Source organism: Colobus angolensis, unplaced genomic scaffold (assembly GCF_000951035.1).
Source record: "Colobus angolensis palliatus isolate OR3802 unplaced genomic scaffold, Cang.pa_1.0 Scaffold115, whole genome shotgun sequence".
Taxonomy (NCBI): domain Eukaryota; kingdom Metazoa; phylum Chordata; class Mammalia; order Primates; family Cercopithecidae; genus Colobus; species Colobus angolensis.
In genome coordinates, this window is record NW_012112586.1 from 4437723 (window position 1) to 4450403 (window position 12681).

At 47.9% G+C, this 12681-nt stretch overlaps 1 protein-coding gene across 1 annotated transcript in view; it reads right to left on the minus strand.

Annotated features, from left to right (window-relative positions):
- GLT1D1 (glycosyltransferase 1 domain containing 1) overlaps window positions 1-12681 on the minus strand; it is a 106693-nt gene that overhangs the window by 20457 nt on the left and 73555 nt on the right. Inside the window, exon 11 of the mRNA XM_011961258.1 lies at window positions 8417-8515. Within this exon, the coding sequence (XP_011816648.1) occupies window positions 8417-8515 (99 nt within the window). The remainder of the gene's footprint in view (window positions 1-8416; window positions 8516-12681) is intronic.

The following is a 12681-nucleotide window of genomic DNA, read 5'->3' on the forward strand; positions in this document are numbered from 1 at the left end:
CTCCCTCTCTCTCTCTCTCTCTCTCTTTCTTTTATTTTCTAGCAGAGACAGAACTTTGCCATGTTGCCCAGGCTGTTGTTGAACTCCTGAGCTCAAGCAATGTGCTTGCCTCGGCCTCCCAAAATGCTGGGATTACAGGCGTGAGCCACCATGCCCACCTCTGGGACTAGTCTTCTATTGCTGCATAACAAATAGCCACAAACTTGGGACTTAAAATGACACCCATGTATTGTCTCATGGTTTCTGCAAGTCAAAATTCAGGCACAGACATGGCAGAGCTGACTTTTCAGCTCAGCGTCCCATGAGCCTGAGATCAAGGTGTGGGCTGGGCTGGGCTCCTGTCTGGAGCTTGGCGTCTTCCTTGAAGCTCACAAAGTTGTCAGCAGAATTCAGTTTCTGTGGTTGTAGGACCCAGGCCATCTTTCTCCCACTGGCTGTCAATCAGGGGTTGCCCCCAGGTCCTAGAGGCTGCCCAAAGTTCCTTGCCATGTGGCTCCCTCCACAGGTCCCAGTCTCTCTGAATTCTTCTGTCCTTGGCCTCTAATTCTAAATTTAAAAGGCTCTGACAACGAGGTCAGGCCCACACAGTTCATATCTTTGATTGATTCAAAGTCAACTGATTAGTTACCTTAATCACATCTGCAAAATCCCTCTTGCCACATAACCTACCATAACAGCCGAACATCAGGAGGCAGAGGCCACAGGGCATCTCAGAACTCTGCTCACTACACTCCCCTATGCCCCATGCTCCTTACATCTGAGTTCCCTTTCACTTAGGCCATTCCTTCCCTAACACCTCCCACACTGCACTACGCCTGACTCTTCCAATGCATTGCACCCTCACACCCACCTCCCACACTGCACTACGCCTGACTCTTCCAATGCATTGCACCCTCACACCCCTAAACTTTTGCCCAGGTGGCTCCCGCTACTGTGAATGCCTTTCCCTGCCTAGGGAGTCTCGTCCTTTGAGGCCCAGCTCAACGTCCCTAGCAATCCCTTCACACTAATAACACAACATGCCAGGGTGACGAAGCTCCGCGTCTGGCTCTGACACTTACAAACTAGTTAACTGGGCTTCCTTCATGCCTCAGTTCCCCCACCGGTCCAACGGTGATTATGAAGGTGTTGGCATCATGGCATCATTGTGAGAGTTCGTGGAGTCCATCCATGTAAAGCAGCGGGAACCATGTCCATCACAGGGTGAACATTTGACAAGGGGTCATATTGTGGGGTGAATGTTTGTGTCTCTGCAAATTCATACACTGAACTGCTCACCCCCAAGGGGACGGCAGGAGGTGAGGTCTTTGGGAGGTGACTGGGTCATGAGGATGGAAAGATTGGTGTTTAACTTACTGTTTTGAGACAGGATCTCACTCTGTCACCCAGGCTAGAGGACAGCCACGCCTTCATGGCTCCCCTGTAGCCTCCACCTCTCAGGCTCAAGTGATCCTCCCATCTCAGCCTCTCGAGTAGCTGGGATTACAAGCGTCTGCCACCACCCCTAGATAATATTTTACTTTTTTTGTAGAGACAGGGTTTCTCCATGGTGGCCAGGCTGGCCCCAAACTCCTAGGCTCAAGCAATCTGGCCTCCCAAAGTGCTGGGACTACAGGCATGAGCCAGTGCAACTGGCCGAGATTAGTGTCCTTATAAAAGGGACCCCAGAGAACTGTCTCGGCCCTTCCACCATGTGAGGACACAGGGAGAAGACAGCTGTCTATCAGGTGCCCATCGTGGATTGGAGCCTCCAGGACTGTGAGAGATAAATGTTTGTTGCCTAAGTCCCCAGTCTATGGTGCTCTGTTACCACAGCCGGAACAGACTAAGACAGGTGTCACTCATGATGGGCCAACAATGCAGAGGGCACGCTACCTGATGCTATGCTCTGCCATCTGTGCACCACCCACAGCCGACTGTGCATTCCTGAGGACTTGCACCCTTTCTGTTTCATTTCTTCACCTCCAGGACCTAGCTCAGTGCTGGGAATATAGTAAGAACTCCATAAAAGCTTTCTGCCTAACATGCCTGTGCATGAAAGGAGCCAACACACGTTAATTTTCACGTAGAGAGAGAGAGAAAGAAACACCTTTTTGTTTTTGTTTTGAGATGGACTCTCACTCTCACCCAGGCTGGAGTGCAATGGTGCGATCTCGGCTCACTGCAACCTCCACCCCCCAGGCTCAAGCGATTCTCCTGCCTCAGCCTCCTGAGTAGCTGGGATTACAGGCACCCGCCACCACGCCCAGCTAATTCTTGCATTTTAGTGGAGACAGGGTTTCACCATATTGCTCAGGCTAGTCTCAAACTCCTGACCTCAAGTGATCCACCTGCCTCGGCCTCCCAAAGTGCTGGGATTATAGGTGTGAGCCACCGCGCCCGGCCTCCCACTGTTGTTTTATCACATCAAGTCCTTCCTATTTTCTGGCCCGTACAACCCTGGAATCAACCCCACTCCACTCCCGAACCCACAGCAGGCCCTCCTGCGACAGCTGACACCTCTTCGGTCTGGAGTGAAGAGAACACTGATGGCCAGAGGCAGCCCTGACCCTGGCACCAGACGTCACCTTTGACGTGTCCTCCTCGGGGAACCCACTGTCGTCGGTGTGCACAGTGTACTCTGCCTGAGTTACATTTCTCATCTGTCAGTGGAAAAGGGGATCCCTGATCCAGAGCAGAGGTCACAGGCTGGCAGTAGATCTCCCCACGAATGTGTAACTAGGTCCCTATCATGTTTAAAAATCATTGTGGCTGGGCACAGTGGCTCACACCTGTAATCCCAGCACTTTGGGAGGCCGAGGCGGGCGGATCATGAGATCAGGGGTCCAAGACCAGCCTGGCCAACATGGTGAAACCCTGTCTTTACTACAAATACAAAACTTAGCGGGCGTGGTGCGGCAGGCCAACATGGTGAAACCCTGTCTTTACTACAAATACAAAACTTAGCGGGCGTGGTGCGGCAGGCCAACATGGTGAAACCCTGTCTTTACTACAAATACAAAATTTAGCGGGCATGGTGCGGCAGGCCAACATGGTGAAACCCTGTCTTTACTACAAATACAAAACTTAGCGGGCATGGTGGGGCAGGCCAACATGGTAAAACCCTGTCTTTACTACAAATACAAAACTTAGCGGGCGTGGTGGTGCACACCTGTTGTCCCAGCTACTCGTGGGGTCCAAGACCAGCCTGGCCAACATGGTGAAACCCTGTCTTTACTACAAATACAAAACTTAGCGGGCGTGGTGGTGCACACCTGTTGTCCTAGCTACTCGTGGGGTCCAAGACCAGCCTGGCCAACATGGTAAAACCCTGTCTTTACTACAAATACAAAACTTAGCGGGCGTGGTGGTGCACACCTGTTGTCCCAGCTACTCGTGAAGCTGAGACAGAATAATCGCTTGAACCCCGGGAGGCCGAGGTTGCAGGGAGCTGAGATCACACCACCGCACTCCAGCCTGGGCTGGATGGAGACAGACTCCATCTCAAAAAAAAAAAAAAAGGAATCATTTTAGAATTTGACTGAGTTGTCTACATGTATAAATTGGTAATACCCAGATAAGAATCAGACTTTCAGCCACTCTTCAACAGCAGCAAGGGCTGCATGTCTGACCCAGGGTCCCTAGGGTTGCGCCTGACCAGGCCGCTTCACCCCCTGCACACCTGTGTGCCCTCCAGACACCTAAGCTTGAACCTCCTGCCCGGCACAGGCCACACTGTGTTCCACTCCCCCCACTCATTCCTTGCCCACATCTGTTTGTCAGGAAGTCTTTCCCTAAAGACCTCACTGCTGCTGCCCAGGCTAACTGATGCACTGCTATAACCATTGCTGGTGTCTCAGTCCTGTTCCTTCTTAGACGAGATGTGAATATTCATTCAAAGACTCTGGACATTGTGTGTGGACCCAGAGCTAGCCCTGCAGGTCTGCAACAGACAGGTAGGAGAACGTGAGACTGCCCCGATCCTACCATACAAGGCAGCTCACTCCACCCTCAAAGGCATGACGTGTGTGACCCCTCACTGGAGCGCATATACACGGGGCCGTTATAGGTCACAAGTGCTGGGAAGGGAGGAGGGGAACAGGGGCACACACACAAGGCCACCGTAGGACACAAGTGTCAGCAAGGCTGGAGGGGGACAGAGTCCTGGTTACCAGAAAAACTGCCTGACCCACAGAATGTGTGTTATGGGTTCCAAAAAAAAGGTCACATTTCTTTTCCTTTTGTTGGTTTAGTTTTCATGATGGTTAATTTTATGTGTCAGTGTGCCTGGGCTGAGGGATGTCCAGATGGCTGGTGATGCCTTATTTCTGGGGGTGTGTGTGAGGCTGTTTCTGGAAGAGATTAGCATTTGAATCTGTGAACTGAAGAGGGAAGCTGCACCCTCAGCAATGCAGGCCAGCACATTCAATCCGAATAGAACAAAAAGGCGGAGGAAGGGAAATCTTCCTGCATCTTGAGCTGGGACATCCATCTTCTTCCACACAGAGACACCTGAGCTCCTGAGTCTCAGCCTTTCAGACTCCAAGAATGTACGATATTCATCTTTCTTTGCCTGCCTTATTCCACTTACTATAATTTCCTCCAGTTCCAGCCATGTTGCCATAAGTGACATAGCTCCTTCTTTTTTATGGCTGAATAGTACTCCACTGGGTATACGTACCACATTTTCCTCATATATTCATCTGCTGATGGACACTTAGGTTGATTCCATACCTTGGCTATTGTGAATGGTGCTTTGATAAACATAGAGGTGCAGGTGTCTCTTCCATATGCTAACCTCCTTCTTTTGGATTCACACCCCTGATTCTTGGGCCCTTTAGCCCCGTACTGAATTGCACCACTGGCTTTCCTGCATCTCCAGCTTGCAGACAACAGATAATGGAACTTTCTGGCTTCCATTATCATGTCAGCCAATTGCTATAAGAAATCTCCTCACATATTTATATATATCTCCTACTGGTTCTGTTTCTCTGGGGAACCCTGACTAATACCATTTTATAAAAGATTCACAAAATGAAAAGAAATAGGAATGCCCATTAACAGTCACCCACATCCTGTATGTATTTACTGTATGTATTTACTGTATGTAAAATCAGTTTTCTGTTTTGAAAAATAGTTAACTGGGGTATTAAACGTACAGTCTAACATGTTGAACTTCACCTTTTTACACCGGGTTTCTTTACATTCTCAATTAGAAAATAAAAGTGAATGCAGAACTACTAACTGCACATTTAACACTGATTTGAATAGCAAGCATGGTAAAATATACTCCATATGCGTACATAACTAAGGCTGCTGCTCTGACATGGACATTCCTTCTTAAAAAATGGAATGCAGGTTCCAACGCATATGGAAATACTTATTTATTTATTTATTTATTTATTTTTGAGACACCCAGCTCTGTCACCCAGGCTGGAGTGCATTGATGCAATCTCGGCACAATCTTGGCTCACTGCAACCTCCACCTCCTAAGTTCAAGTGATTCTCCTGCCTCAGCCTCCTGAGTAGCCAGGGTTACAGGCACCCGCTACCACACCTGGCTAATTTTCATATTTTTAGTAGAGACAGGGTTTTGCCATGTTTGCCAGGCTTGTCTCGAACTCCTAACCTCTGGCAATCCACCCACCTCAGCCTCCTAAAGTACCGGGATTACAGGCGTGAGCCACCGCGCCCGGCCTCATATTTAACATTAATCTTGCCAACACTGGCAACCCACTAGTGGTTCCTTTCATCTGAGTTTCTTAGTCAAGATTCATAGAACCATAGTCCCTGACTTACTTAAAATGCATATTGTTTTTAAAGCAACAGCTCCTACCCCGTGCTAGGTAAACCTGGAAGGAGACTGTAAAGGAAACGAAACCAAACCAAACCAGGTGCGACATCCATGTCTAGCGCACTCTTTCAACATGTGTTAAGAATCGCAGCCTCCCCCAACATAAAACCAGAAGAGTTTGATTTTTTAAACATCTTTTGTGAAATGAACATGAAAGCGCTGGAATCAAAATAAGTCTGCAACGAGACTCCCTGAGTGCTGCAGAGCTGTGTCTGATGGCTCACAGGAAGCCCGTAACTAGCAGAAATGACCTGAATACATCGGAGGCACAATAGTGATCTGCAAACATTAAAAGCAGTATCTTACAAGAGGCTGTGTGAAATAGGAAGAGCCAAACTGCTTTCATTCTCCTGTTCAGCCTAATATATCCACTTATAAGGGATTGCTATTCAGACGTTCACTGATAAAGTTGGAGTGCTTTCTTTGGTCCTTTTGAAATTGAGCTATAAAGTAAATAGACGTTGCCTTTTGGGAGATGGAAAAAAAAAACAATCCAGAACACTTTGCCAGAGTGGAGATTAATATTCGCTGACCTGAAGCTTGGCTGGAGTTGATTTTGAGAGATATAGAATATGGTAAAAAGCAATAAGCCTTTGTTTGGAGAATCAACAAGTAACTACTGAAAACTCTTCCTATCCGGATATTATTTGGGCTTCTAGATATTACTATCAAAAGAGAAGGCTTCAGTGCTACCTACGCCTTTTGTAGACAATAACAAATGCCTGGGTCCCACCTTTGCTATTCCCTTCCCCTTCCCGGGATGGTCAGTGCATTCATTGACGACTTGCTGATACCTCACGACTTGCAATCTCTATCCCCACCCCCTTGCCACCCCCCATCACCCACTGCCCCCATGACGCTTTCATGTTGTTTGTGCTGGAATTTGTTTACAACTCTGTGAGAAGCAGGCAGTGAAAAGCACGACACGTCATCACACTACAGAAAGGGAAAGTGAACTTGAATGAAACATCTGCTGCAGGAAATCTTAAAAACTGAATATTCAAGTATTTGAGTTTTCGGTTTTGAAGCATAGCTTTCTGGATTTTGGAATAGCATACGTGCTTTAATAAAGACAGTTAGTAGTAGAAGCTAATATTTTTTTAAGAAGCTAATTTTCGCTGAACGTGCTGCTCATGCCTATAATCCCAGTACTTCAGGAGGCCAAGCAGGTGGGCTGCTTGAGGCCAGAAGTTTGAGACCAGCCTGGGCAAAAAAGCGAGATCCTGTCTCTACACAAAATAAACAAAATCAGCCAGGTGTGGTGGCGCATGCCTGTGGTCCCAGCTACTTAGGAGGCTGAGGTGGAAGGATCGCTTGAGCCCAGAAGGTCAAGGCTGTAGTAAGCCATGATCACACCACTGCACCACTGCACTGTGTCTGGGCTACAGAGTGAGACCCTGTCTCAAAAAAAAAAAAAAAAAAAAAAAAAAGATTTTTATTTACTAGGGATACGAAGTGACAATGCCATCCTTTTTTTTTTTTTTGAGACAGAGTCTCACTCTGTTGCCCAGACACAGTGCAGTGGCGTGATCTTGGTCCACTGTAACCTCCCTCTCCCAGGTTCAAGTGATTATCCTGCCTCAGCCTCCCGAGTAGCTGGAATTACAGGCATGCACCACGACCAGCATTTTTTTTTTAATCTTTTTAGTAGAGATAGGGTTTTACCATGTTGCCCAGGCTGGTCTCAAACTCGTGACCTCAAATGATCCTCCCACCTCAGCCTCCCAAAGTGCTGGGATTACAGGTGTGAGCCAGTGCACCACTGCACCCAGCCAACACCTTCCCTTTTGATAACATCGGTGTTTAGTGAGCTCTGAGCATGTGTCGTGCGCACCGCTAAAGCTCTGCCATCAATGCATTCAGCGCGTGTCACAACTCTACGAGGCAAGTGTTATGATAAGCTTCACTTATCCGGAAGGCAAAGTGGGGCTTGGAGACTTGGCCAGGGTCACTCTCTGCAGGAGGCACTCTGGGTGTCGGATGCAGACAAACCCTGGAGCACGAATCCCCAGAACCATCTGTGGCCCCCTACACTGGGCAATACCTTTCCATGCTCCTGGGAGGTGATGGCACACATGTGTACCCCACAAGTCACCAGATAACCAGCTGAACCAAGGGACAGGTACATGGCCCTTTCTTCTATTTCCTGATGTACACATATGTTCATGTATTTACGCAGGAACCCTGCATAGTTTGTGCATTTGTTTCAAGGAATGAAAAGCGATCACATAAGCACTCGTCCTCTGAAAGCCAGCAGATGTTCCATAAATACAAGGTTGTATCTGAGACTACCCATGTCAGAAATCAGAAATCCAAACACCTCAGAGGTGACGCATCTTTCCCAGCTCTGTACCGCAACTTGGCAGCAGAATCAAGAATGGAACTCAATGCTCCTGTTCCCTAGGCTTCTGCTAGAGGCACACCCAGGCAGCTGCCCAGGTGGTAACAGAAGATGGCACGCTCTCTGCAGGGCTCCAGCTAGGACAGGAATACTAAGCGCTAACAGAAAGACTCTCTCCATTAACCACAGAGAAAAACTATTCAGGCGAGGTGGGTGAACGGAGGGAAAGAACTTTTCTTTACCTGAGGATTGGAAAACAGTAGCCCTGTGACTTCATGCTTCACCACGGCAGCATTCCCGGGGATGTTCCTGGCCAACACTGGAACTTCTAAATCCATCGCCTGGAGGAGACAGGAGGAAAGGGGGCAGAAGGCAGTCACTTCAGGAGCCTCTGTGGCAAGGTGAGCCAGTGTGGGGCGGCATAACTTCTTGGCTTAACTGGACTGCTGGCACCTCACAAAAAATACGCCTTGCCAAAACGATATCCCAATCTCAATAGCACGTTTCAAAATACATCTGAATTTTAATTACTTACTATGTTTGGAAGCTCTGAAACACTAGATACTGTCATCGCTTGTCTGACACAATTATTGCAGTGTCACAAAGAACCCCCCTCTCTGAATGCTCATTTGAGACCTCTTCGCCGACCACCTGGAGGATGTGTTTTTAATTACCATCATCTCTTTCCCTGAGGAGCCATATCCTTCCAGCACAGGCAAGGGAGTATGAATGCCACAAAAACCAAACTCAGCTCTCTGGCATGCAGACACAAGTAAAAGGAAAACGATTTATCCTTCCGATGAGTCACGAAGCCGACTCCATTTCTGAAGGTCTGGAGATAGGCACCTGATACCCCACAGCCTGGCAGCAGCTAGCAGCTGGTCCACAAGACGACAGCCGACAGCACAGCATGCAGCCCTGGCCCCGCCTGCCCGGACAGGAGGCATTTTGCGAGTTCTCTTTCTACAGTGCTCGAAGCTCAGTGATGTCAGGTCGAAAGGAAACAGAAGCCAACTTCAAGCGGATCCCACAGACCACAGCAGGACAATTTTGCAACTTCAAAAAGAATAATGATGGTAACAGATGGTAACACACTAAATTTCAAAAGTACCTGATTCCCTAGTGATGAGAGGGAAATGAAAGGAAAGGGGAGGAGGAGGAAGAGGAAAAGGAGGAGGAAGAAAAGGGAAGGCTCTTCTCTGCAGAAGAATCTGCGTGAATACTAAGTGTAGACAGAAGAGCAGAATTAGAAAATCATCACACTGTAACCCCCAGTGTAATAAGTGATTCAGGCGAGGATCGGGGATCAACAGTGGATCCCAGTGGATGCGGATCAAATCCACTGAGTAAAAGGTCATCGGGAAACAGGATGTCTCTGACTCACAATGATTCCGCTTAAGATTTTTTGACTTCGTGGTGCTGCAAAAGCAACACATGTTCAGTTAAAACCATATTTCAGCAACAATATAACCATTCTGTTTTTCACTTTCAGTACAGTATCCAATAATATCTTCCATGAGATATTCAACACTTTATTATAAAATAGTTTCATGTTAGATGATTTTGCCCAACTGTAGGCAAATGCAAGTCTTCTGAGCATATTTAAGGTCAGCTAGGCTGAGCTATGATACTTGGTAGATTACGGGTATTTAACGCATTTTCAACTCACAGTATTTTCTTTTTTTTGAGACAGGCTGTCTCACTCTGTCGCCCAGGCTGGAGTGCAGTGGCGTGATCTCAGCTCAATGCAACAATCGCTTCCTGGGCTCAAGCAATCTTCCCACCTCAGCCTCTCTAGTAGCTGGGACTACAGGCACATGCCACCATCCTCAACTAATGTTTTTTAAAATTTTTTGTAGTGATGGGGTCTTGTTGTGTGGATCCTGCCTGGGGGAAAAAAAAATACAACACTGAGGGAATTACGCATGGCGTGCATATCCAGTGATGTAATTTGACTAACACTGAATTTTCTCAGGCGTGCTCATGTCTTGCCAGGTGCAGGAGAGGACACCTGTTCCGCAAAGTTTCAGAGAGAAATATTAGCTGTGCTGTGATCAACCACCTTCCTTCAGATGATCTGGCAAAAGAAAGAGAGAGGAAGAGAGTGTATCTGTATGGAGAGAGACGGGGGAGAGGAAGAGGAAGCAGGAGGATGAATGTGGGTGAAGCGTACACAGGTATTCACTGCACCATTCTTTCAGTTATTCTATAGATTTTACACTTTTTAAAAGTCAACAAATGATAACATTTGTAAGGGAAGCTTACAAATTGTACCATCTTGGGTCAACATCTCAACCTCCCCCAACTGTTTGACTGTTTCCCCTGAGGTAAAACAGAGATAAAAATATCTCCTTCATAAGGGTAGTGGGGAAGATTAAATAACCTTTTTTTGCGGGGGGAAGGGAGCACAGGGTCTCACTTGGTTGCCCAGGCTGGAATGCCGTGGCTCAATCTCAGCTCACTGCAACAATCGCTTCCTGGGCTCAAGCAATCTTCCCACCTCAGCCTCTCTAGTAGCTGGGACTACAGGCACATGCCACCATCCTCAAGTAATGTTTTTAAAAACTTTTTGTAGTGATGGGGTCTTGCTATGTTTTCCATACTCATCTGAAACTCCTATGATCAAGCAATTCATCCACCTTGGCCTCTCAAACTGTTGGGATTACAGGGGTGAGCCACCGTGCTTGTCCAGATTAAATGGTTTAATAATACAGAATTTACATCTGTCTCTGGGCATGGTTATAACTGCAAATGAGATTCTAGTAGTAGCTGGGCTTCCTACCTGACTCAGTAAGTTTTATAGAGCATAGTGACCTGTCCTAGGTCTTGAGAATGCACTTCACACCCATAAATCCCAAGTAAAAAACAGGTGACCTTAGAACCAGACATCGAGATAAAGTAAATTAAAATTATATTAAAGCTATATTAGGCTGGGCGCAGTGGCTCACGCCTGTAATCTCAGCACTTTGGGAGGCCAAGGTGGGCAAATTACCTGAAGTCAGGAGTTCAAGACCAGCCTGGTCAACATGGTAAAACCCCGCCTCTACTAAAAAGACAAAAATTAGCCAGGCATGGTGGTGTGTGCCTGCAATACCAGCTACTTGGGAGGCTGAGGCAGGGGAATCACTTGAACCTGGGAGGCAGAGGTTGCGGTGAGCCGAGATTGGCTATTGCACTTCAGCCTGGGCAACAAAAGTGAAACTTTGTCTCAAAAAAAAAAGAAAGAAAGAAATTTCCCTTTTTAGCCTCCCCCTCCCCACCCTACATCCCTGTCCAGAGACCTCATTCTCACTTGATTACCTCTATCTCCAAATACATTCCCATTCTGAGACGCCGGGGCGAGGACTTCAACACAGGCATTTGGGGAAGGGCTACCGTTCAGCCCATGCCACCATGGAGCCTCCCTGAGCACATCCCCACCGCCCACTGTCCCGTCTACTGCTGTGCTTTCTCCTCAGCACTTATTACGTCCTAAAGTTCTCTGTTCACTCTTCCCTTTGCCTGCTTCCTGCCCGTCTCCCAGCTCTTCTTTCAGTCCCTCACAAGGACATGGGCTCCATGATAACAAGGCCCTTTAGCGTCTGTCCGCTGTAGCGTCTCCAGAGCCTGGCAGACCTGGCACTCTGCCCACTTCTGCTGAATGACAGAAGGCATGAACACACTCATCCCATCTGACGGTCCACGGCGCAAGGGGAGACGCAGGGAACGACTCCACACCGTGGAGGGCATGGCCCTGCCTGCAAGGAAAACCGCGGTTCAGCAGAAAAGACGCAATGCAACCCACTCACAATGCTGTGAAATGAACAGAAGGCAAAGAGACTTCAGTGGAATCTGAGGGCTGCATATTTACAGAAAACTAGTTCTGAAGTCACCTCTTGAGAAACCAACAAAAAGTGCCTTTAACAAAGGAAACGTCTTCAGGAGAGAAGAACTCCTGGACAATGGTGACGGTGTGCAGCTGGGCCTGACAGGTGCGGAGACGGCCGGTGCCTGGGCGGATGGTGCACGGAGGTGAGTGTGCTCGCCCTCAGAACGTGCCCTGTGAGTCCACAGGGGGGCACCATGCGCGACTCACAGGCTTGGGACAGAAAGCAGTTCAGAGCCAGGGTCAGGGATCCCACTCTGGAACTAAGACAAATGAAATGTCAGGATCCAAGATGCGCCTGACACCTTTGTGTTTGAACTCAATTGATTAGAAAAAAGAAAACCTGGCAAGCAAAAATTGCCTACATTTACAGTGTACAACACGATGGGTTTTTGTTTTGTTTTGTTTTGTTTGAGATGGAGTCTCGCTCTGTCACCCAGGCTGGAGTGCAGTGGTGTGATCTCAGCTCACTGCAACCTCCGCCTACCAGGTTCCAGCAATTCTCCTGCCTCAGCCTCCCTAGTAGCTGGGATTACAGGTGCAAGTCATCACACCCGGCTCATTTTTGTATTTTCAGTAGAGACAGGGTTTCACCATGTTGGCCAGGCTGGTCTCGAACTCCTGACCTCAGGTGATCCACCT